The sequence below is a fragment of the Rhododendron vialii genome, chromosome 4a (genome assembly GCF_030253575.1).
Source record: "Rhododendron vialii isolate Sample 1 chromosome 4a, ASM3025357v1".
NCBI classification, from domain to species: domain Eukaryota; kingdom Viridiplantae; phylum Streptophyta; class Magnoliopsida; order Ericales; family Ericaceae; genus Rhododendron; species Rhododendron vialii.
Window position 1 is genome coordinate 34440111 of NC_080560.1, and position 22632 is coordinate 34462742.

Below are 22632 nucleotides of genomic sequence, written 5' to 3' on the forward strand. Positions count from 1 at the left end.
GGAATGAGTTTGAGAGACTTACCCCATTTTTTATGAAAAACTTGTTTAATGATGATGGTATTCTAGCAGTAGGGTCAGATGAGCAGTTCCTAAAGCGGATACACTTGAGGGATGACGATACGGCTACGACGACAGCGGCGGCCATGTTGCCGGAATGTGGTGGTGCAAGGTGTAGAAGTTTTGGTTTTGCAGTTGGAAGTTGCTTTGGTAGTTTGGGATGAGAGAGAGAGAGAGCGGAACGGGGGGGGGGGGGTTGTGAGGGAAGGGTGAGGGGAGCCTTAGCTATATCTAAGCTGATGTGGTGAGATTTTGTCCAATTAGAATGGTGGGAGATACTGAGAGATAAGGTTTCAGGTCCAACTGGCACTCCAGGGAAACTTTAGAGCTACTATATCGGAGGTTATTTGAGCTGTCGATTGCCGAAAAGATCTGTCGAATCGGCTGCACTGCAGGGTGCTGCTGCTTGGCAGTATGATCCATTCCGTATAAGACACATGATAGTAGAATGAAAACAACATGTACTCTGACGCACAAGGCAAAAATTTTATCTCTACTAACAACAACTAACAACTAACATTTTTGTCCTTGCATACTCAAAAAAACGGAAACACTATGAGAGTCTGTATCATTAATCGATGACATTTAACAGAGTAAAAAAAAATTAGCTGTATCTCCTATAGGTAATATTTGATCAGATAACACTTATTTTGGTATCAAATTTTTAAGTAGGAGGTTTCTAAGTCCATGGCCAAGTACTTATTACTTCTTGGTTTGTAATTGCTTTCTTACTAGGTTCAAGAATTTCTGATTATGAAATGGATGCTTAAATCAAATTCTTATTATATCCAATTAAGTAGATTTTTTTTGAAAAGAAATGCTAAAAAAAAAACCTTTATGAGTGAATGGATATGATCATATCAAAATTGCACTCCATGCTGCGATGATATATATCACCAATGAATGAAAAGTTAACGTTTTGATACATCGCTGCATACACATCATACACACACTCCTTTCCTATTAGGTATGTAGGGAGAGTTTTGGAATTTATGAGATGTTGAGGAAGCCATGTGAATTCACTAACTTGTTATTAGCATCCATTCTTGTGTCAAAAAAAGCAAAATTGCAACCAACTCGGTGGGATGTGTAACTTCGCTGTTGAAAATTAGCGATCATTTACTAAACTATGTCATTTTTAGAGTTGACATCCACATTTAAGGTTATGAAGCCGTGTGGGTTCACTAACTTGTCGCTAGCATCTATTCTTGTGACAGATAAGCAAATTTCAAAAAATTCTAAGAAATGTAGGTTTGACGTCAAAAAATCAGCTATTATTTAAATAAACTTTGTCAATTCGGAATCGCCACCCACATTTAAGGTTGTTCCGAACAAATAGACTTAAACAAACAGAGACCATTAGTTCGTCATAACAAGAGATTACTCTAGGTAAAGCTTGATTTTGGGAAAAAGTGATTCTGTACTAGACTTTAAGCACAGTGTTTAGATTGATATTTTCTCGAAGTGGAGGGGTGAAATGAATTTTCATAAAATCAGAAGGGTGCAAAGTGAATTTACCGATGCTCCCGTCCGACAAATCGTCCCTCAATGCAGAACCGTTACTTCCAAACACGCCAACTAAGGGTTTCATCCACGCCATTGCCAGGGTTTAGGGTTTTTCCGAAGCCAATTTTTTTTTTGGGGGTTTTAGGAGCATGTGGAGGAGACCAAGGTTGGGCCACGGGTTGACTCTCCGGCGACTTTCCACGGCAGTTCGACGACGCCCCATCGAAGACGAAGGTGACTGGTGCTACTCCTCCGAGTGGTGGGGGACCAAATCCGATGGCCACACCGTTTTCCGAGCAACTTCCGATAAAGGAAACGGCGTCGTCTCTGTCGTCGCTTACCCTTCTTCCAAACCGGTATAACCTCTCTTTTCATCTCTCCGTGCGCATATTATACATGTATCCTGTGAGTATTGACCAATGGAATATATCTTATATGTGGTTTTAGTGCTATGAAGATGTGAGAAGTTATTTTTAGTTTGGCAATAATGATTGTAAATATAGTTCTTTTTATTAGTTAGGTTGATTAAATAGAATCATAATTTGGGATTATATCGAGATATGGATTCGAATAGTGTTTTGTGTTTGACCGATCAAAATGCATAGATATGGACATCTTTGGGCTTTTTCAAGATATAATGTGATTTGTGCTTCCTATCACCATGAGTGCTTTTTGTAAGTCTGTTTTTTATTTAAACATTCATGCTTGCAGCGCAAATTTTAGGCATACAAGGGTAGGAATGAGAATTCAGAATTTGCAAAGGTCCCTTGTGAAGTACAATCATCCCATAATGACTAATATTTCAAATTCCAGTTCCACAAACTACAGCATTACATCCTTCTTGTTTTTCATAGCATTATCATTTTTCCCTCTACATTCTGTATGTATTCCAAGTTTCCCACTGATTTTTGGATTGCTATGAACCTATGCCTTTTTCTTTTCTTTTTTTGCAGTACTTTCTGTTTTTATTTCTAGTTTATTTGTCATAATTCATAAATACTTTGTCAACCCCGGATGTGGTCTCCGCCTTATGAGCATGATTCACTGGATAATATTTTTGTCATAATTTGTGCAGAGTAAAGTTCACTGGCAGCGAACACAACAATGGCTTCAACAAAGATATGCAGAGATACATCCAGATTGTGAAAGTAATGTACCTTTTAGGATTCTTGGTTATCAATGGCGCACACTTCGATTCAATGATGATACTCGTCAAAGCGCAGTTAAAATAATGGCTGCTTATAGGGAATCAGATCCTGGCTCTGTGTGCTTTATGCAGCAGGCACATTGTCTGGCTGTACCATGTAAGTTCTGTCACCTCTTCGTATTTGCCTATGAGAAAAGCCATGATCTGAATCTAGATTTTTAGTTCCAAATGATCTGCTGTTTTAGTTTGAGTTTCAACTTTCCACTTATCCAAATCTCATGTTGTCTATTTGTTTACCTCAAAAAAGAGAGTGAAAGTTAAATGAAACAAATGTGAGATGGCGAGAGCGTGAGCGGTCTTGTTGTGGACGTGCCAGGACTGGATTGCAGTCCAAGTTTGTATTAAGGCTTGAATGCCTTGATCTGACTTCTTCTAGAACGATCGTGTACAACCTAAGGGGTAAGGCCATAGAGAGGTTCATGGTTTGCCTTTGACGAAAAGGATTTAAAATTTCCCAACCGTTGTGGAAAATGGAAAGAAAACGAGATAAAATGAAATTTAAGAAAACTCTATTAACGGTTAAACGAAGTTGATCAGTACAAGAAATCGAAATAGAAACTAGGTTGAGCTAGTATGAAATGAAAGGTAAATGATAATTGAAATTGAGCTGGTTAAGCATTGGGCTTTGATGGTCGTGGACCCTTCTCTAAGTCTTCATTTATGGTATATATAGGGAGAAGCTCCAGGCCTTGAGCTGCTTAAGCTGCATGGCTGCATGCTTGCCTTGCTCCTTACTCAAGAATAACTTGCTTGCATGCATGGCTGCCATGTGTCCCATCCCAGGTTTGAGCTGCTTGAGTTGCTTGCATGCATGGCTGCCACGTGTCCCATGCCTTGCTCCTTACTTAAGAATAACTTGTTTGCATGCATGGCTGCCATGTGTCCCATTCCAGGCTTGAGCTGCTTGAGTTGCTTGTATGCATGGCTGCCACGTGTCCCATTCCAGGCTTGAGCTGCTTGAGTTGCTTGCATGCATGGCTGCCATGTGTTTCATGCCTTGCTCCTTACTCAAGAATAACGGCTACAGGCCTGAAGGCCTCCTTTTCTGCATGGGAACTTGCCAAAAAAGGAATCTTGGTCCCCCCAAGGTTAAAGGCCGACATCCCTTTTGTAAGGAACCAAGCCTAAAGGCCACTTTTGTTGTCTTATGATCCTTCTCGTGGTAGGGCCCCAGGACTGAGACAATTATTCCATACTTCTCATTCCACCATATTCTCTATGAACCTCATCCACATTGGGCCAAATAAACCCAGACCCATAGTAATGAAATTGGGGGCTTTAATGAATTTGGGCCGAATGGATCTTAAGAATGAGCCCAGACTTGGAGCACTATCTGGGCCTTAACAGAATGAGCCCAGACCAGGAGTAATGAAATCTTGGGCTTTAATTCCCAAAATTAATTCACCCTCTCCAAGTTCACTTTTTCTATGGCCCAATTGATTTCAATCCGGCCCAATTGCAGGTAGTTCGTCATAAAATCAATTAGGGCCCAAAAATTACATTCTTAGCCATTTAACTCCAAAATAATCAATTCATTTTTAATAATTGGCCAAATTTGGGTGTAAACACTATAGTAATGCACTGCACATTTTCGGTTCTGCGTCCTAGTAATAAATTTTATTAGACTTGACTTGGTTGTGCTCTTGGGGATATCTAAGCTGATTTGAATATAGGAGGACGGACCATGAAAATGATATTTGAGGAGATCAAAAATTTATGATTGAAGGAGATGGCTTTAAATTGGCGTTGTTTGTGGGGGCTTTTCTTGGTATTCAATTTTTTTGGATGAACAGATTTTTCCTGATGAACTATGTATTTTTTAGTCTTTGTTGCAGATAAAGCGCTTTGGCTAAAAAACATCTTTGGGAGTTCTATGATCCCTAACTGTTTTTTCTCATAGCTTCATCTTCCACTTTGGGAGAAATAATGTAGTGTTGGCAACTTGTAACTTTAGTGTTGGCAATTCACTTGTAACTGATGTGGTGGATATAGTAAATTCATCTGATAGGAGTATTGAATTTCTATGTATATTTTTTAAGGTACTTGATTGCCACTCCAGTCACTCAAATCAGTTTTTTGTAGGTTTTGTATATATGCTTCACATGTATGTTATATGAATATGAATACCAATTTGGAACCAGAAGAATCTAGATTCTTCAGCAGCTGCTTTTTTAGGGTGGCATATCTGGATTACATTGCACTAAATGCAAATGATTTTGGAGGTTGCTTTGCTTCTAGGGTTAGTTTATCTATAGCCACTATATGCATAAAAGTAATAGAAGTATTTACAGAAATAATATGTAGAAACAGAATTTTTAACTGGCCCAATGAGTGAAGGAGTTTAGTTTAAAAGCAGCTGTTTACTGCACCGTTCTAAATTTATGTAGGTATCAGTGTTGGCCATTCAACATTTGGATCGAGGTGTGGGAAATGTGTTCGACTGTGCAAGAAAATAATGTGTCAGACACCCACACTGCATTAAAAACAGTATCAGTTTGAGAAATTTATTTTACCCTAAATAAATGAAATAACATTAAAGAAACGTAATATTAGCCGTGTTGGTGTCCTGGTGTCTGTGGGCATGAAAATTAAATGAATCTGATGCTAAAACACATACCTGCGTTTGACACAGCCCAGGTTGCGTAGGAAATCAGAAAGCTTGAATTCAAGGATTTTGTCACTCATCTAAGAGTTATCTTCCCATTTTTTTTGGTGTAAACAATTATTCGTTCCGGTCCTTTACCCCCTTAGCCCACGACTTTATCCAAATATGGCCATATGGGTGTCAACTACAATACAGTATAATGAAGATGAATGTACTGTAGCCGATCCAAAAAAAATATGTATGTACTATAGAGGACAACAGCGGAACAGTCTATTCTAGTGCTTCGGAGCACTTGGCAACTTGATGCTCTGTTTTGATCGTGAAGTGGTTTTAATAGCTTTTATTAAAAAAATCTATTTTTCCTAGGGAGACGTCATAATTTGGTTTTGTTGCTGTGGTATGTAAACTTTTACCGTTGGTCATGATATCGTCTATCTGTTTTACAATCTGTTCTTTTCGGAGATATGAAATCATGCACCTCTATATTTGACAATGATGGCATTCAGTATAGCTTGCTAAAACAATATAAGTGGTCATTTACTTTGGCTTGAATCTTAAGTCCGTAATCAGCTTGTTATGTCATCTGCAGATGTGAAGAGCATGGTATCAGCTGGATTGGCTACCCTAGCATCTTGTAATTATGATCTAAAGAGTGCTGTACTCGGGAAAAAGGTTATGAATATTTTGTGCATCGGCCATGGTGGGGGAACCCTACCATTATTTTTGGCCAGTAAGATTCAAGGTTGGAAACCTAACTTTTGTTTTAAATATATTCTTTCGCTCTGGCATCCTTATGTTGTTGAGAAACAGTAGGAGGACTAATCAAGACCAATGAGATATCACAAGGTCCCAAAAAATGTTACTTGACCCAATAGGATGTGCCCGTTAATAATTCTTCTGCGTTGTTTCGTTGATTGGAATTCCTAAGATATTAGTTTTTCTGGAATGGAGAAAAATACATCCCAAATGTTCTCAGTTTATATGCAACCCTGCATAGAGAAGTAGCCCTTGTTCCCGTGACTGAGTGCATAGCAGCATATGTAGCGCACAAAAATGTAAGTAACATTCATCTATCCAAGCAATAGCTAATGGTTTAATGGTAAAGGTGAGAGGGCTTTGGCGCTACACTATGTCAGTGTGGAGGGGGACACTTTAAGCACTACCAGAATAGACCCAGTGAGATTGGTTGTTGAAATCTTTGCTATGTTATGTATCTGGTGTCTAGGAAGAAAAAATTCTGACCTGTTGACTGTTGTGTCTTTTTTTTCTTTCTTCAACGTATAGAAGTTTTTGCTTCTTTTGATAACGCATTATACTCCTCTAATAAAGGTATTATTATCTGATTGCAAGTGTTGTGCGTACCAATAGAAGATTGTTTGGTGTGAACAGCAGGTGGGGACTAGCGGCAGACATGCTTACCCTTTATGTGCTACTTTTGAGGTTCGACTATCTCGAAAGTGGTATTTCCTTTGCCGAGCAAAGTGAAGAAACTTGTTTGGAGTCTTATTTTAAGTAGTTTTAGTATTTATTATATGGGCCGATTAAAAAAAATGTCTTACTATATGTCACAATAAATGTTTCCTTATTGAATGTTTTTCACAAATGTAATTGAATTCCCCACAAAAAGTTTACCAATTTAGTTATTGTTCCTTTACAATAATTCCTATGGAAGTGTTCAGCCACCTTTATCTGAAATAGTTGCCTCTTGTTCCTCTGATATCACCAACATGGAAAATCGATTCTCTTTTTCCTGGCAGTTAATGTAGAAAAAAGGCTGGTTTGTCTGACTTGGAAAACTTTTTCCCTTTCAGGTGCCGTGGTTCACATTGTCGAAATTGACCCCCTTGTTATTTCAGCCTCGATCCAAGCAATGGGATTCCCCCCTGGGTCCTTAATAACCCCATCTGGTAAGCATAACACAGAACCTGATTTGATGAGCGTACTGTGGAAAGGTATTCATGAGAGGCTTTTCCTCTACGAATCAGATGCCGAGGACTTCATTCACAAAACTCCCAATCTTTATGACATCGTCTTCGTAGATGCCTATGACGGTGAAGATATCTTCCCTCGCAAGCTGTGGGACCCGCATTCCCCCTTCCTCGAAGCTCTAGAAAAACGACTTCACCCTGACCATGGAACAGTTGTGGTGAACCTACACGCGGATTCTGATATCCCAGATTCTGATGTATCCGTTTCTTCTGTTCTTCACAAGATTTTGCCGATGGGGAAGTATGTTTCAGGGGTCTGCCGAGCATACAAGGACGTACTAGTAGAAAATGGTTCTGGTTTTGCATTTACTGTTGCTGTGCCTTGGGTCTGTAATACATCTCTTGTCGTGTGTAAGGGTTCTGGTATTGAGTGTGGGATTTTAGAGAGGGATTTAGTCTTGAATCCTCTTGCATCTAAATCTCAGGAAGTTGAGAGCTTGCTAGACTTGCCGTTCTCATGTTTGGAGTATATAAAGAGAGGCTTTACTATTGTTGATTGATTTTTGAATCCTCAAAGTTTTTTTTTTTTTTGATTAGGTTGATTATAGGGAATTTCCCTTTCCTCAGGCTACGTTTTTGAATTGAAAGCTTGGATGGGGGAGGTTTCAAAAGAATTACAGCAATCAAAGAAATATTTGTCTCATAATTTTTTGCTATGGGAATCAAGTTTGATTTACAATTCCATGAGTTCGTGATGTGTTGGTGGGACATGGAAATTGTGATGGAAGTAACAGAGCTGGTTTCAGGTTTACTGTTTCTGTCGATCTGTTCCTTGAGATGGTACTGGTTTTCTTACTGGGGTGCGTAGGCTTCAAAATGCAGGTCGTGATTTAGACTGAGAGGTGACCCGACATCGCAATAGACAATTTCGACAGGAAGTGAAAAACACTATCCAGATACGACTACGTGCTTTGTGCTGATGGGTTGGTACTCAGTGGGTCCTACATGGCGACCAATCAGAGCTGAGCACTCGGCCTTGGATTTTTTTACTCAAATAGCAGTGCTCTTTTGTGTAAAGAAGATGTCCATGAGACACGAGTCGCATGTCTTTGATGACACAATGTAATCAGGAGCTTCATTCCTTATCCTTGAATAGCCCAGTTCATTGCCTGTTTTCCAGGAAGAGTATGCAAAGGAGTTGGTGATGATGAATTACAAGCTTTATAGTGTTGCGAGTTGCAGCTTCCCTTTCTTGTAGTTCCCTTCTATGGTTTTAAAACCAGATTTTGTAACACAGCCTGCGGGTTCAGTGGTTAAAATTCTGCTTGAGGTTATCAATTCAAACCCGAGACCAAGTGGTTTAACAATGCCAGAGATTAAGTTCTTATGAGCAATCTTTCCCTTGTGAAAACTGATCTGGTCTGGCTAGTTTTTGTCCAAAGACAAACTCTACAATAAACTTTACGGGAAGCTTCTTTGTCTCACCCGGGCTCTATTTCTTTTTCCCATTATTTGTAGCACAAAATCAATTCATTCTGATTTGTGCCACCATTCTGTGGTGGATCTGGAGCTCCGGCATCCGACGACTTCCTGGAGGCGACGGTGGTGGAGTTCCGCCAGTAGCGGTAGTCGCGACAACAGCGGGCTTGGTGTTTTTCTCAGGATACAGATCTGATTCTTCCAAAACCCAGTATTGAGTGGATTCGTGGATTTTTCACTTTTGTAATTGTTTTTTTGAGGCTTTTCTATTTTTGTTGTTGTTTTCTTTGTATTTTCGGACCGATAGCGTCCTTTGTACTTGTTTTTATTATGAATGCAATATATATGTGCTTCCTTAAAAAAAACATCTCCCATCGATATTCCCAGATCATTTCACCTTGTCTTTATGCCCATATCTGAAATATACTAGTATAGACTTTCATATATATTTCTATATAAGACCATCATTTCCAATATAAGTACTTAAAATAGAAACTGAAAATCTACTTTACTGTTTATTCAAAAAGTGATTTTAATGTAAGGTAGTATTATTCATCCGATCACAAATCTCCATATACATCTTTCTTGCATTTAAATTCAAGCCTTGTATGTTTTTTTTTACTCCAAAATTGAATCAGTATTTTATTAACTTGTGTTCAATGGCAGTACAAATTTAGAAAAAAAAATTATGATTGGAGTGCAAGTGAATGCATTGCGGAGAAAGCTCAATGTGGGTGCATTAAAGTGTAGGTACACCGCATGGAATGTGGTGACCATCCACGCACGTCTATCTGGGCCACCTCGGACTCCAAAAAATATTTTCATAAATTTTAAAATAATATTTTAGTTTCGCAGTTTCATTCCTACGAATTCAAAAAATATATTTACTGATATTCGTTAGAGCTGATTTTTTACAGGACCCTATAAAAATAATTTTTTAAAATTTATAAATATTTTTCCGTATTTTTGTGGGGCCCGCAATAGGCGTGCGATGGACAACCACTACATGTGTGGGGCGGTGGTGATCGTAGTGCCTCTGTTTCTTTTAGTGGTGTATGTTACACATTCTTTTCGAGTAGGTTATAGATTTTTTGATTAGTTACACAATGATATAACTTGACAGAATATGATACACATAATTGTGGTATATGGCACGCATATTTCTAGTATATGGTACGCATATTTTTTGACTCATTAGTTGTTATGGTATCAATTACGCATTTTTTTAGTAGAAATTACAAAGTAATTTTTTAATTATTCATTGTTTTGTAAGTTACGCAACTTTTTTTAATTATTCATTGTTTTGTAAGTTGGTACCGCCCACGCATTTATTTTGGCGTTAATTATGCCTTTCTATGCTAACTAATTGTGTGGTATCTATGGAAAATAAAGGAAATAAAATTCCTCTTTCTTAGTTTGGTTTGAGAGGAAAAAGAGAAGAAAATAATCAAACAAAGGGATTTTCATCTAAACTTTTCCTTCTCTTGTTTTTTTGGGTCCTTTTCTTCTTTTTTTTCGGGGAACAAAGAAAATTTACCCCGAAAACAGCAATCAATGATTGAGAATCACTTTGATGATTGTGTCACACATATCAAAGTGAATCTCAACCACTAGTTGATCTTTTCGGAGTAGTTTCGGAGTAAATTTTATTTGTCCATGGCATTTGTGTTCTTTTTCACATACTAGGTACCAAACAGGGCGTAAAATACCAAAATTTTTCTGCGGTTTAAAACAGGCTTCTCCCTTAACTAAACAGCGTGGCATCCTAGTATCTCCTCTTTGTAACCTAGGGCGAAAACTGAACCCCTCTCTCTCTCTACAATGGCGTCTACCAAGCCCGGAAAGCGGTCATCCCTCATTAAATCAACAAGCAGGGACAACAACCAAGGCGGCATCCTGACCAGGGTATCGACCGCCGTCTCCCAGTCCCCGATCTTGGCCCAAACCAAGCGAGCCGGCTCCGACGCCGGCTACGTCGCCAACCGCCTCCTCAAGAGCACCGGCAAGGCCGCGTGGATCGCCGGCACCACGTTTCTCATTCTCTTCGTCCCCCTCATCATCGAGATGGACCGCGAGCAGCAGTTCAACGAGCTTGACCTGCAGCAGGCCAGCCTCCTCGGTACCCCCCCTCCCTCCGTCCTTGCTCCCCCGAAGTGACGTCGTCGTTTTGGTTAAAAGGTAGGGTTTTTTTTGGGACTCGTGATGGTATCTGTGAGGGTTTTTAGGGTTATTTATGTATTTCGACGTTGCTGAATTGGTGATTTTGGAATTTTGGATGGTGAATTTCTCTGATGAGCATCTATTTGAGCAAATTTTGGTGGACAATTTTGGTTGCTTGCCGTTACTTTAATAAAAGGCTGTTTGTTTTTGTGTTTTTATTCTTTTCTTTTTTGTTTTTGTTAATTTTGCGTCAAAATTTTGTGCCTTATTGATTGGTTTTTGTCGAGAGGAATCAGAAAAGTAAATTTTTTTTTTATCGAAACTCATATTTGTTTTTAAAAAGACCAAAATAAGTCAAAAAGACTGTATTTTTTTTACTTATTTTTGTCTTTATTCAAAAAATCATAATTTTTTACTTTTCTGATTCCTTTGGTTGAGACGAATCAATAAGTCACAAAAGTTTGACGCAAAACAAACTACTGCCAAAAAAAAAAAAAAAAAAGACAAAAAATTTACTTAACTTCCTTTAGCCAAAACAAGTGCTGTTGATGCTGGAGTGTTGGAGCATTAGTTATGTTAGGATTGTGGTCCATTTAAGTGACTGAAGAATTCACGGGCTTATAGAAATAGAAATAACATATATATGCGGAGTTGATGCTGGAGTGTTGGAGCCTTGGTGATATTAGGAGTCCGAAGTGATGTCGTTTTTGATATCCTGTGACGAGAGATTGAAAGACAGGGTTTCTTGGTCTCATGATGATGATGGTATCTGGGAGGGTTTAGGGTTTGTCTTGATATGTAGTTGGAGTTTTATTGATGATGGTTTAGGGATTTTGGGAAAGTGTTGCTGCCTGTTTGGTTTGGATTTCTCCGAGCATCTGTTTGAGCGAATTTTGGTTTTGGTCTTAGTGCGTGGGATTACTTTTATAGTTGCTGGGAAGAAATTATGCATTGAAACCCGTCTGAAAATTTAACATAGGTTAGGGGAGTTGAAGATGCAGTGTTGGAGCATGAGTTAGAGCATCCCTTATTCACAATTTACTCGAATTTGAGTATAAATTTGAGTCAAAGCTTCATTTATGATTCATTCTATTCGACAAACTCAAATCTGAGCACCAATTTGAGTCTCCCTTGATTTGGTTAAACACTTGAGGAAAACTCAATCTGGTATGAATCCGAGTCAATAGTCAAGGACTGGAGTGAGTGTAATGGGCTTTTACTCAGAATTTGGTTTTGAGTCAATTAAAAGACTAAGGGCTTGAGATTGTCTAATATTGCGGAGGCAAATTAGGCATTCATAGCCCACTGAAAAATTCTAACATATAAGTGGTGTTGAAGCTGCAGTGTTGGAGCGTCAGTGACATTTCAATCATTTCATATGATTTGTCCATTCAAGTAACTATGTAGGACTCGGAGTTGTGAGTAGAGTAACTCCAAAATTCATGGGCTGTTAGTGGGAGATTCTTGTTTTTCCTTGCTTATCCAGAATTTTGGTCGAAGTAGTCACATGGACTTGGGTGTCTGTATCAGATGTTTTGCATCTTAGTGTGGGGTTGATCTAGTTCTTGTGTTATGGCCCGAATATATGTATTTTTTCCTACTGTAGATAGTGATGATACAGTTGATACGGTGTCAGCATTTTATGCTTACAGTTCTGGTGGAAGCCTGTAACTAACAATGAAGGCGTTTATTAGATTAGGCTACAGAATTGTTCCATGATCTATGAATCCTGCAATGTTTAGTAGTTAGGGTTCATAGTTTCAAGATCTCTCTGGTTTGATCCCAACATGTCACAAACTATAAGCTGACAAAGGCTAGAAAATCTCAGGCTCAACAACACTTTGCAATCTTCTATCGTATTCGTTCAATGCTTGAACACTAACTGATGAGAGGCTAAAAAATGCGATCTGTGGTTCAGTGGGACCATTCAGAGTAGAGTAGGATTGGACTCCTCGTTGGAATAGGAAGACCTAATTCGTCCTTAAGTATAATTTATAATTCATATTATATGAAATAATTGTACTTGCACTAGCATCCTAATCCCAAAATTAACTTCTACCTCCACATTATTGAATTCTTCATTAATATATCTCTCCAGAATTATATTGCAATCACCCACCTATTAATTAAACTACTAACAATTATGTCTCGTCAATATCTTTTGTATTTCCTTGTAAGTCCATAATAGCTGCATAATTAGGCATGTGTCACCTCCTTTCCCTTATTCTCATGTTTACCCGTAAGAACGAATAAGCGAAGTGTCAATTTCACTTTTCATCTTTGTTTACTGTTTTACTGTGCTTTCCTTCCGACCTGAATGCTTGTCTTATGTTTTAAGACTGTTTGGACCTTGGGTATGTGGAGGGGAAAAACGGAATGAAAAGAAAAACAAGGCAAAAGAGCTCTAGGCTGCTCCACATTAATAGTTTTCGTAGGTTTATATATGAAAATAAAGTGGATACGCAGATAGGCTGCTCCACAAGATTTTTCACATTCTATTACCATAGAAGGCTGCTGAGTGGCAGCTCTTAGAGCTCAAATGTGTTGCTCTCGCTTCTTTAAAATCACTTTGGTGCTAGAAAGCCTTGGAAACAAGTGAAAAGTTGGAATCATTTAGCAGACTCCCAAGTTTTGTGTAAGGAAACTTGGGGAGGATACTTAATCTTCTTTTGAAAGAATTTGTTCTCCCATGACAGGTCCTCATCTTGTTCATGAGATATTAGAGGCCTGAGGCTTTTTCGTTGACTGTCAATTGGTTTTGGTCAGTCTATGAATTATACATTATTCAATCTGCTAATAAATCTTGTATTAGAGCTGCCACCTCGTTGACAGCTTTTAGATGAGTTTTAGTGGTTAACTTCCGTAAGATATTTTTACCCAAATTGGTAACTGTATCAATGCTTGCATTTGATTTCCCTTTGGAGCTCGGCATGAGCCTCACCCAACCCTCATTTTAGGTCTCTATTCTGCATTCCAGAGGTACATGCAGCAGGGTTTTCTAGGGTTTTGAATAAGTATTGAGACTAAGCCTAAGGTAATTTCTAGGGTTTTGAATAATTCAATTAACCATTGGTGCATTCGTTGAGATTCGAACCCGAGACTTATGAAACCAATCTAAAGCCCTGGCCACTGGACAGCTTCAATGGTTCTCTACTTTGGCTCCTGCAAAAATACATGTCTATTTAAATGAATTTTCCTCAGTAAGAATGAATTTTTTTTGAATTCAACTGATATACTGTGTGATGAAGAAGGGAATAGAACTTGCATGCAAGTATTGGAAGTAGGAAGTAGGAGACAATGTTTTGGAAATTTGTAGGACTTGCCCTTGTGTAAGTCATTCAAAGTATGGTTTGAGTGGTTGCGCCCCAAGACCACCAAATAATTTTTCTTAGGACCCCATTAGTTGGCAGCTCATTTGCTTATGTTAGAGCAATTCCAACAGGCTAGGCAGAGGCTTATTGACTGTTTCAGCTAGCAGCAGGAAACAAAAAACCCCCGAAAAAACATGCTAGTCGAATGACTAGACATTTAATCTACTTGAATTTCGACTAGCTACGTGTAGCTAGCCGTTGAAGGTGAGACAATTTGGGTAGCTAGTCGTTGAAGGTGAGACAAATTTTGTTACGATCGTAAAGTGTCACATTATCAACCAAAAAACTATGTAGTTTTTCATCGAACTTTTTACTCCGTATGTACTCTAGGTAGACAGAATGCCACGTACTGTTGGAGCACATACTACATTTATAAAGGCACTGGGCAAAATGAAAATTATACTTCCTTTGGTACTTTTTTATTAGGTAAAATAGCTAATAGTGGGATGCTTTCATAAAGAAAAATGCAGTATGTGAATGAGCTTGTATGGTAGGGGCTCGATGCTTAATTGGTTATTCAAGAGAGAAAAGGCTAGAGTAAACAGATAAACAATGAATAGTTTAACAATTTTTTGCCATAAGTAATGTCAATTAAACGGCCTTGTAATTGTTGAAAGAAGGGATTGACCTGGCGGTCGAGGTCTGAGTAGGGGTTTTGATCCATTCTTAGGTTTCAGTTACAAAACCTTCTTAGATATGAACTTGTTTGGGACCGGTCTTTAATTGATTGAGCCTCCTGGCTAGTAAATGGTGGAATTGATCTAATAATAGGATTAGTGAATATCCGTTTGAAAAAAAGAAGATCTAATAGGATTAGTAAAGTGAGCATAGGTGGGGGCCGGAAACCCGAGTTATCAAAAATAGTAATTGTTCAAAAAAGAACCGAAAAGTGGAAGGAGAAAAGAGAGAGAAGGCAGCAACCGGCTCAAAAGTTAATCAAGAAAAAGGAAGAACACAAAACGGAAAAACTGAAGGAGCGGCCAAAATCATCAATCAATTAGAGGAGGAGAACTAGCAAAACGAGACCCACATCCCATTGTGTCCACAATATGGCATCTATTTGATTTTGACCAATGATTGATTTTGTAGGGCGTCCGATTCAAAAAGATTCTTTGGTTCGCAAGACGAAAACTTATAAGTAAATAAGTAATGCATTTACGTCCGTAAAAAATTCAAACTTTCTTGCTGCTAGTAGTTATCAGTGAGTTCTTTCAATTTATCTAAGTTGTGAATTTTTCTTGCAGACGGGACAATCTGTAGGCAAAAACATATTTTCTGATAAAGTATATGCAAGATAGGAACTAGTGATTTACATATAACACTCCCGTTTACTAATATTTTGTTGAAATATAGGAGGTGGCATAGCGTTCGCATCGTTGGAACGATATCGCAGGGAAAACAAGTTTGTAATGAAACTTCAGAGGCAACGCTTAATTTTATGTTCATCTCAAAGCCAACTCTTCAATCCTGATAACTAATTAAAGCAGCATTTGTAGAGCAATTACGAGGTAGCATTGACGTATCGGCCAAACCCAAGCTTTAGTCTGGTTGGTTGGTGAGTTTGCTCTCCGCATAATTGACAGAGGTTCGATTCTTCGGGTCAGGCAGCATAAAAATAAGCTTTTTGCGAACTCCCGAAGTCCCGGCTTGAATGGCCTATCTTTGAGCAAACCGGAAAGAGAATTAATCGACTGCGCGTAAACAGATCCAAATACTTCTGACCGTAGACCAAAAAAAAATGACGTATCGGCCATTGTTCTTTTTTGGTGGTGGAAATCCCACTCCAGCATAGTTTAAGGCTGTTTTTTTTTTTGGGAAGAATTTGTGGAGGAATTTACGAACAAAAGGTAAATTTAAGATATTTTTAGCAGAATGCTTTAGGTTGTCTTCACTTTTCTACAGTAGAAGGGAATGAGCACATCCCAACATGAATAAAACAGCACTCGACATTTGCACCAATCTCTACAAAGGCCCTCTAAGTCACAAAAGTTGCATTTGGAGATAGTCAAAACTGCTGTAATTTGGACCTCTCTAAGTCACAAAAGTTGTGTGCGCGTGTGGAAGCAGAAGTGGGAGAGCGAGCGGGAGAGCGAGCGTGAAATGTTTTTGTAACACGTTTCAAACTCCTAAAATCTATGAGAGCATAAATGCGGTGCGAGAATTGTGAAATGTTTTTGTAACACGTTTCAAACTCCTAAAATCTATGAGAGCATAAATGCGGTGCGAGAATTGAGAACGGTACCGGAGGCCCTCTCTCTCTTACGACACACACAGTCTACTTTCTGAAAAGCAAAAACAAAGAAGCAGCGTATTCTTCTGGACAAGGGGAAAACTGACAAAAACAGACCACATGGCAATTTTGGAAAAATGTGCCAAAACCACAATTCTCTTCCCCAGTTTTATCACCAAATCCAAAATGGCACAAACATTCATTTACATGACAAAATCATCCTCCTAAAGTTCTAACTTTCATGCCCCATCTATCCACCAATTTCTGGCCTCTAAACAAAAAAAATTCCCATAAACAAATAGAAAGAATGAGTCTACCTCAACAAGAAGTTTAAACCCATCCCCTTTTATCAATAATCTGCACAAAAACAACACAAGTTCAGCCACAAGACCATCATCAGATGAAGCTACAAAACAAACAAACAAACAAATGTATTGTAAGCAAGAACAGGTACTTACCATCATGTTTCTTCAGTAAATTCCTGGCAAACATCAACAAAATAACTACAAACCCCACTCCTACTGCACCTCCTAATATAATAGCCACTGTCTTCCCTGTATTCTCCCCTGACCACCCTACATCAATTAGACAAATCCCTCGTTACTCTTAGCAATCCAAAAAACCCTTTCGAGCATCACAAAAATGTTCAGCAGAGAGAGACAGGGAGAAAGCCAACCCTAATCAAATTTAGGCCAAAACAATCTTTCAATAGTCACAACATTTGGAGGTTCAACAGTTAAGTAATCCTTTTGTGAGTATCATCTGATTCAACATCATAGATACACCGACACGAACTAGTTATCCGTTGTTAGCTTCAGGTCCCAAGATTAGTTGAGGTGTACAAAGTTGGCCCGGAACTCGGTTATCCATAAAAAAAAAACCACCACTTATTTGTGATGCGTGAAGCTCACAGGTGATGTGGTTGGTCATTAGAGTATTTAAGAAACTCCACCAAATCTTATCCAAATGTGGTCAAATCATTTCAAAGATCTACCAAGATAGGGAAATCTCCTAATAAAACCAAAAACTAAAGTAATTAAACAAACAGAAAGGGGCACAACTTCATTGTGATTTCTTTAACTTTTACCTGATGGAGAAGAAAAGGAATCATCAGATGGAGACTTCTTGGGGACCCCATTAGCGTAATAGCTGTAGCTAACAAAGCACTTGTTGAGATAAACCTGTCCAGAAACTGAGCTCCCACACTCCACCTGAGCTCTCTGCACAGCGTTCTTCACACAACTGCCACAATCTGCTGCCCCCAAATCCCCCTCACACTGCCCCAAGACAAAAACAGACTGAAAACTTGTTGTGTAAAACAACCCATTTCCCATCCCACTCACCAGAGCTGAAAAGGCTGTATCCCTGCTCTCTCCGAACCCATTTCCTCCCCCACTTTTCCCACTGCAAGACTTGAAAAGCATCTCCATACCAGAGATTTGGGTGAACCCAGACACCTCATAGTGCATGTAACAGCCCAGGAGCTGGATTCTTGCAGCAATGGGGGTCCCACAGAGCTTGTCAATGAGTACAGGGATCTTACTCACACAGTTGTAGCAGTCAACATTACTTAGGTCACCCCTGCACTGGAAAAGGCCAGAAATGGTGGTTTGGCCGCTGCCAGTGGTGGTTTTGAAGAAATTGGCTTTCGAAGACTGTGAAATTAGTGACCCGAAAAGGGCTGAGAGGGCTTGGGAGTAAACCCCAGATGGATCCGAGATGGACTGCTTAGCACAGCCCTTGTACACCAGAGTGGAGTAATCAGGTGCAGATTCAGAGAGTGGGATGGGGTCAAGATTGGGAAAAATGAGGAGGAGGAGGAGGAGAAGGAGAGAGAGGAGGCTAAAGTGCTTTTTGCGTAAACCCATTTGAGTGAAAATTGTGGTGGAGCTGCTGGTGGCTTAAATCATTGATCTTTTTGAGGGATTTTGAGAGGTGGGCTTTTGAACAAATGAGAAAAAAAAATGAAAGGGTACGTGTTTAGTTCTTTGGTGCCTGCTTTTTCTCGGTTTTTTCACTCAAAAGAGGTTTTGGTTTCTCTTTGGTTTTGGGTTTGTGAAGGTTGGGATTTTGCTTTCTTGTTTTTTGGAGTGGATGAACAGATGAGGGCAACTTGTTCTCTGTACAAGCAGAGGTGTACACTGTGCAAATAATATTATATATAAATTTATATGTGTATATATATATATATATATATATATGTAAATCAGTTTTTTTTTTTTTTTTTGAAGAGAATGAGAACAAAGTGTTTCAATAAATAACTATAAAAGAGGAAATATTCTCTAGGTAAAAGAGGTTAGGAGAGAGAGGAGGGAAGGAATCAATTTCTGTGGGAGGCATTGAATTTTGACGCAAAGTACACATCAGGCATTGAGTGAGGATTTGAAATTGGAACATTGGGTTGGAGCGTATTTCCACTTTGGTTTTCATTGGAACGTGAACTCATTTAATGGGAAAACAAGGGGAGAAACTTTTGTGGGTGATATGAAAGAAATGGAGTACTGCTAGGTGTACCGACCGTTTTTGGACCGAAACCGTACCGACGGCCGCGCGCGGCCGTCTCCGGCCACCGGACGGCCGATCCGAGCCGTCCAAAAATTTTAAAAAAAAAAACCGAGGGGCCCCACGCGGGAATTAACGTCATCCGATGTGTGTAGGGTGCTTGATCTAAACACCCTATTTTTCGTGTATACACGAAAAATAGGGTGTTTAGATCAAGCACCCTACACACATCGGATGACGTTAATTCCCGCGTGGGGCCCCTCGGTTTTTTTTTTTAAAATTTTTGGACGGCTCGGATCGGCCGTCCGGTGGCCGGAGACGGCCGCGCGCGGCCGTCGGTACGGTTTCGGTCCAAAAACGGTCGGTACACATAGGATTTTCGAAAGAAATGGGTGGTGCCATTTACTTTCACGGAGCCTATGCATTCATGATTCATGCTAGAAATTTTCTAAATTTGAAAAATCATTTTGTTCAGTATTTGTTGGAGTAGATACATGATAATTGAAATCTAGAAAGTACTCCAATTATGGACCGAAAATAACCGAAATTAATAAAAGTCCATGTAGGATGAACTTATAAATACTGAAAGACAATGACAGACTATTCTTTTGGATGTGAACTTTTTATAACGTTTGATCATAGTTTTTTACTTTCTAGATTTTATCCATTAAATTTTTTTTAATCTAGACTAAAAATTGAGAGAGAAAAAGACAAGAATTTTTTTTGACAAAAATAGCAATAGTTTTGTCCAAAGCCAGTTGCATCCAGTTAAAAAAGGAGTAATTATTGGTCTTGGACACCCCCAAGTAAAGGTGTCGAATGGTCTGTGTCGTGTAAGCCCAATTTATTTATTTTCGTGTCTAGCGTGCTTCGTATCGTGTTGTACCGTGCCGTGCTCTGTTGTGCTGTTTTAGAGTATCATTGGCCTAGCCCGGCCCACAGTCCACCATAATCTATGTCGTGCCCTGCCAATTCCCGTGTCCGTGTACATTTGGATCCATCCCTAAATAAGTGTTCCTTACGAAAAGACATACTACAATTTTCCAAAAAAATTAAATTACTTTCATTCATAATTATATTAATTTTTTCGCATTGAATTAAAGATCTAACTAAGTTCTTTAATTTGGTGCTAATAAATTGAAAAAAAAAATTTATGCAAGGATGTACTTTATTATTTTTTAAAAAATTGCACATATTTTTTTAGGGGACGCTTATTTAGGGATGGAGAAGTACTTTCTACAAAAAGTTTTCACTTTTTTTAAAGTGAAATGATTTTGCCACTCCCTTTTTTGTTAACGTCACTCCTCTGCGAGTATATTTTTGGTGCAAAAATGCATTTACAAATACACTTGCAGAGGAGTGACGTTAACAAAAAAGGGAGTGGCAAAATCAGCAACCTTTTTAAATTGAAAAAAAGGAAAGCAAAATAGTTACAATTAAAATTAACACATTTATTGAAAGGAGACAACTGTTGGTTTTTTGAACGTGTCATGTGTGAGAAGCTAAGGTGAGAAGCATGTACTATATGGTATGCAATTCACAATTGGCATAAAATTTTTTTTTTTTTGATGTTTCTTATTAGTATTTTTTTTTGGAAAAAAAATCATGTTTGTTTGGTGCCTTTATATGTGTCATGCCTCGTGCCTATCTGTGCCCGTGTCGTGAGCTCCAAAACAATGGCCCAATTCAGCCCACCTTAGAGTTCGCACAGTGTTGGCTCATAGGCCGTGTCGTGCCATGCTAAAGCTAAAATGTGGTGTACCTGTTCTGTGCTCTTGCTAACCCGGCCTATTCAACACCTCAACCACCAAGTGCTGCCCCAGTACTTTTATCAAACACACATTATGTAGAGTCTATACACATAGCATTGAGCTCTACGACAATATGTATTGAATAAAAGTGTTGGGGGTAGAGCTGTAAATGAACTGAGCCATTCGTGAACTATTCGAAACTCGGTTCGGTAAGAGCTCGTTCAAGTTCGATTTGTTTGCTAAACGAACTGAACCTGAACCTCAACTCTAGGCTCGTTTCGTAAATGAGCCGAACCTGAGCCTAACGGTATTCGGCTCGGTTAGGTTCCCGAACCTATACTTAAATTTAATTAATAATTAAATAGGGGTCTATTTGTAAATGTAAAAAATTTTAAGGTTGTATATATAATTCAATACTTATTTTTCTCCCAAATTCCATACGATCAATGAGAGAGTTTGGATTCGCTTAAGTTTAATGAGCTGAGCCGAATCAAACATGAGTTTTGACGAGCTCAATTCGAGTTTAGATTCGGCTCGGCTCGATTCATTTGAGTTTAACGAGCCAAACTCGAGCCAAGATGTTCAAGTTCGAATCGAACCCGAGCCGAACTCGAGCCAGACTAGTATCTTAACGAACCCAACCGAGCCGAACCCGAGCCTTGAAAATTTTTAACAAGCCGAACTCAAGCCAAGTTGTTTAGGCTCGAATCGAACTCGAGCCGAACTCATACCTTAACGAACCCGAGCCGAACTTAACAGGGTTCGGCTCGATTCGGTTCGTTTACAGCCCTAGTTGGGGGCAACACATGACCGCCCAACAAATTTTCATTAAAGAAGGGATTGTCTCCATCGACTGGGGAATTTGCTCACACTCCTAAGGGATAGGTCAATCACAAGGTCGGCTCTGGGCTAAAGTACGAGGTGCCAGAGCTTTAGGCCTCCGAAATTTTAGAAAAACGAGGGCTTCATTTTTCAAAAAAAAAAAAACAAATATATTATATTTATATAAATGTTCCATGTTTCAACAAAGTGTCAATTCTAGCACAAGTGGTCTCTGTGAGGTACGTGAAATTGGGATGAGAGATTCTTGGTTCAACTCCGAGAGAGGTTTTTTTTTTACAAAGGTTTTTTTCCCTTTTTTTTTCTTTGGATCTAGGAATAAATAATACACGGCTCTTACACCTTTTGCATTCTTATGGTTAAAGTTAATAACACGATTAGTTAAAAAAATGCAGTGTATGAGTGGTATTTCGTTATGTTTGATTTTTTTTCAAATGGTATAAAATATTTTTAAATTTTATTTTAGTTAAATTACAAAACTAAAATACCATGTTTAATATTTTTACCTTATATTAACCACCTCTATTGAAATTTTTTTTTATATAGAGAACCTAAGGCCTCAATTTTAAAGTCGCTTTAAGCCTCTAAATTCTCAAGGCCGGTCCTAATCAATTAGTTGAGAGGTAAAAGTCGTTGTAGGTAATCTCATAGGCGAGTCCAGTAGTTCCCCTCCTGGCTGCCTTTAACTGCATTCCGTAAATGTTGATTCCCTACGCCACCTTTGACAGATGAGTCTCACTCGGTTATATGAACACGTTCGTACTCACCTCCGCTCCTAAGGGGGTGTTTGGATGGCCCCTTTTCTCATTTTCCACTTCTCATTTTTGAGTTTTAGCTGTTTGGCGGAAAGCGGAAAAATGGGTTTTCCATTTTGAGGTTTCTGGGACAAAAGGCAGAAAGAGCTAAGAGGAGCTTTTCACATTTTCATTTTCTCATTTTGTTCTCTAGCCATGACAAAAAGACATCCCTATCCTCTCATTTTTGGGATAATTCCAC

At 38.9% G+C, this 22632-nt stretch overlaps 3 protein-coding genes across 5 annotated transcripts; 2 read left to right on the forward strand and 1 right to left on the reverse strand.

The window, feature by feature from the left end:
• The first annotated feature begins 1650 nt into the window (after positions 1-1650).
• LOC131323264 (uncharacterized) lies at positions 1651-9147 on the forward strand. 2 transcript variants are annotated; one of them, XM_058354969.1, is made up of 5 exons: positions 1657-1669; positions 1700-1919; positions 2639-2867; positions 5965-6117; positions 7187-9147. In XM_058354969.1, the coding sequence occupies exons 2-5, from the start codon at positions 1713-1715 to the stop codon at positions 7861-7863; spliced, it is 1266 nt and encodes a 421-aa protein (XP_058210952.1). In that variant the 5' UTR covers positions 1657-1669; positions 1700-1712; the 3' UTR covers positions 7864-9147. The 2 variants fall into 2 exon arrangements, with proteins under 2 accessions (XP_058210951.1, XP_058210952.1); XM_058354968.1 differs by having other exon boundaries at positions 1651-1919.
• A 1362-nt stretch (positions 9148-10509) lies between these two features.
• On the forward strand, positions 10510-11107 carry LOC131321707 (mitochondrial import receptor subunit TOM9-2-like). The gene has a single exon (XM_058352602.1). The coding sequence runs from the start codon at positions 10604-10606 to the stop codon at positions 10937-10939; it is 336 nt and encodes a 111-aa protein (XP_058208585.1). The 5' UTR covers positions 10510-10603; the 3' UTR covers positions 10940-11107.
• A 5539-nt stretch (positions 11108-16646) lies between these two features.
• LOC131321706 (plasmodesmata-located protein 2-like) lies at positions 16647-18959 on the reverse strand. Of its 2 annotated transcripts, XM_058352600.1 has the most exons (3): positions 17631-18959; positions 17002-17118; positions 16647-16900 (listed from the first exon to the last, which is right to left on the reverse strand). In XM_058352600.1, the coding sequence occupies exons 1-3, from the start codon at positions 18409-18411 to the stop codon at positions 16893-16895; spliced, it is 906 nt and encodes a 301-aa protein (XP_058208583.1). In that variant the 5' UTR covers positions 18412-18959; the 3' UTR covers positions 16647-16892. The 2 variants fall into 2 exon arrangements, with proteins under 2 accessions (XP_058208583.1, XP_058208584.1); XM_058352601.1 differs by lacking the exon at positions 17002-17118 and having other exon boundaries at positions 17631-18792.
• Positions 18960-22632: the final 3673 nt, after the last annotated feature.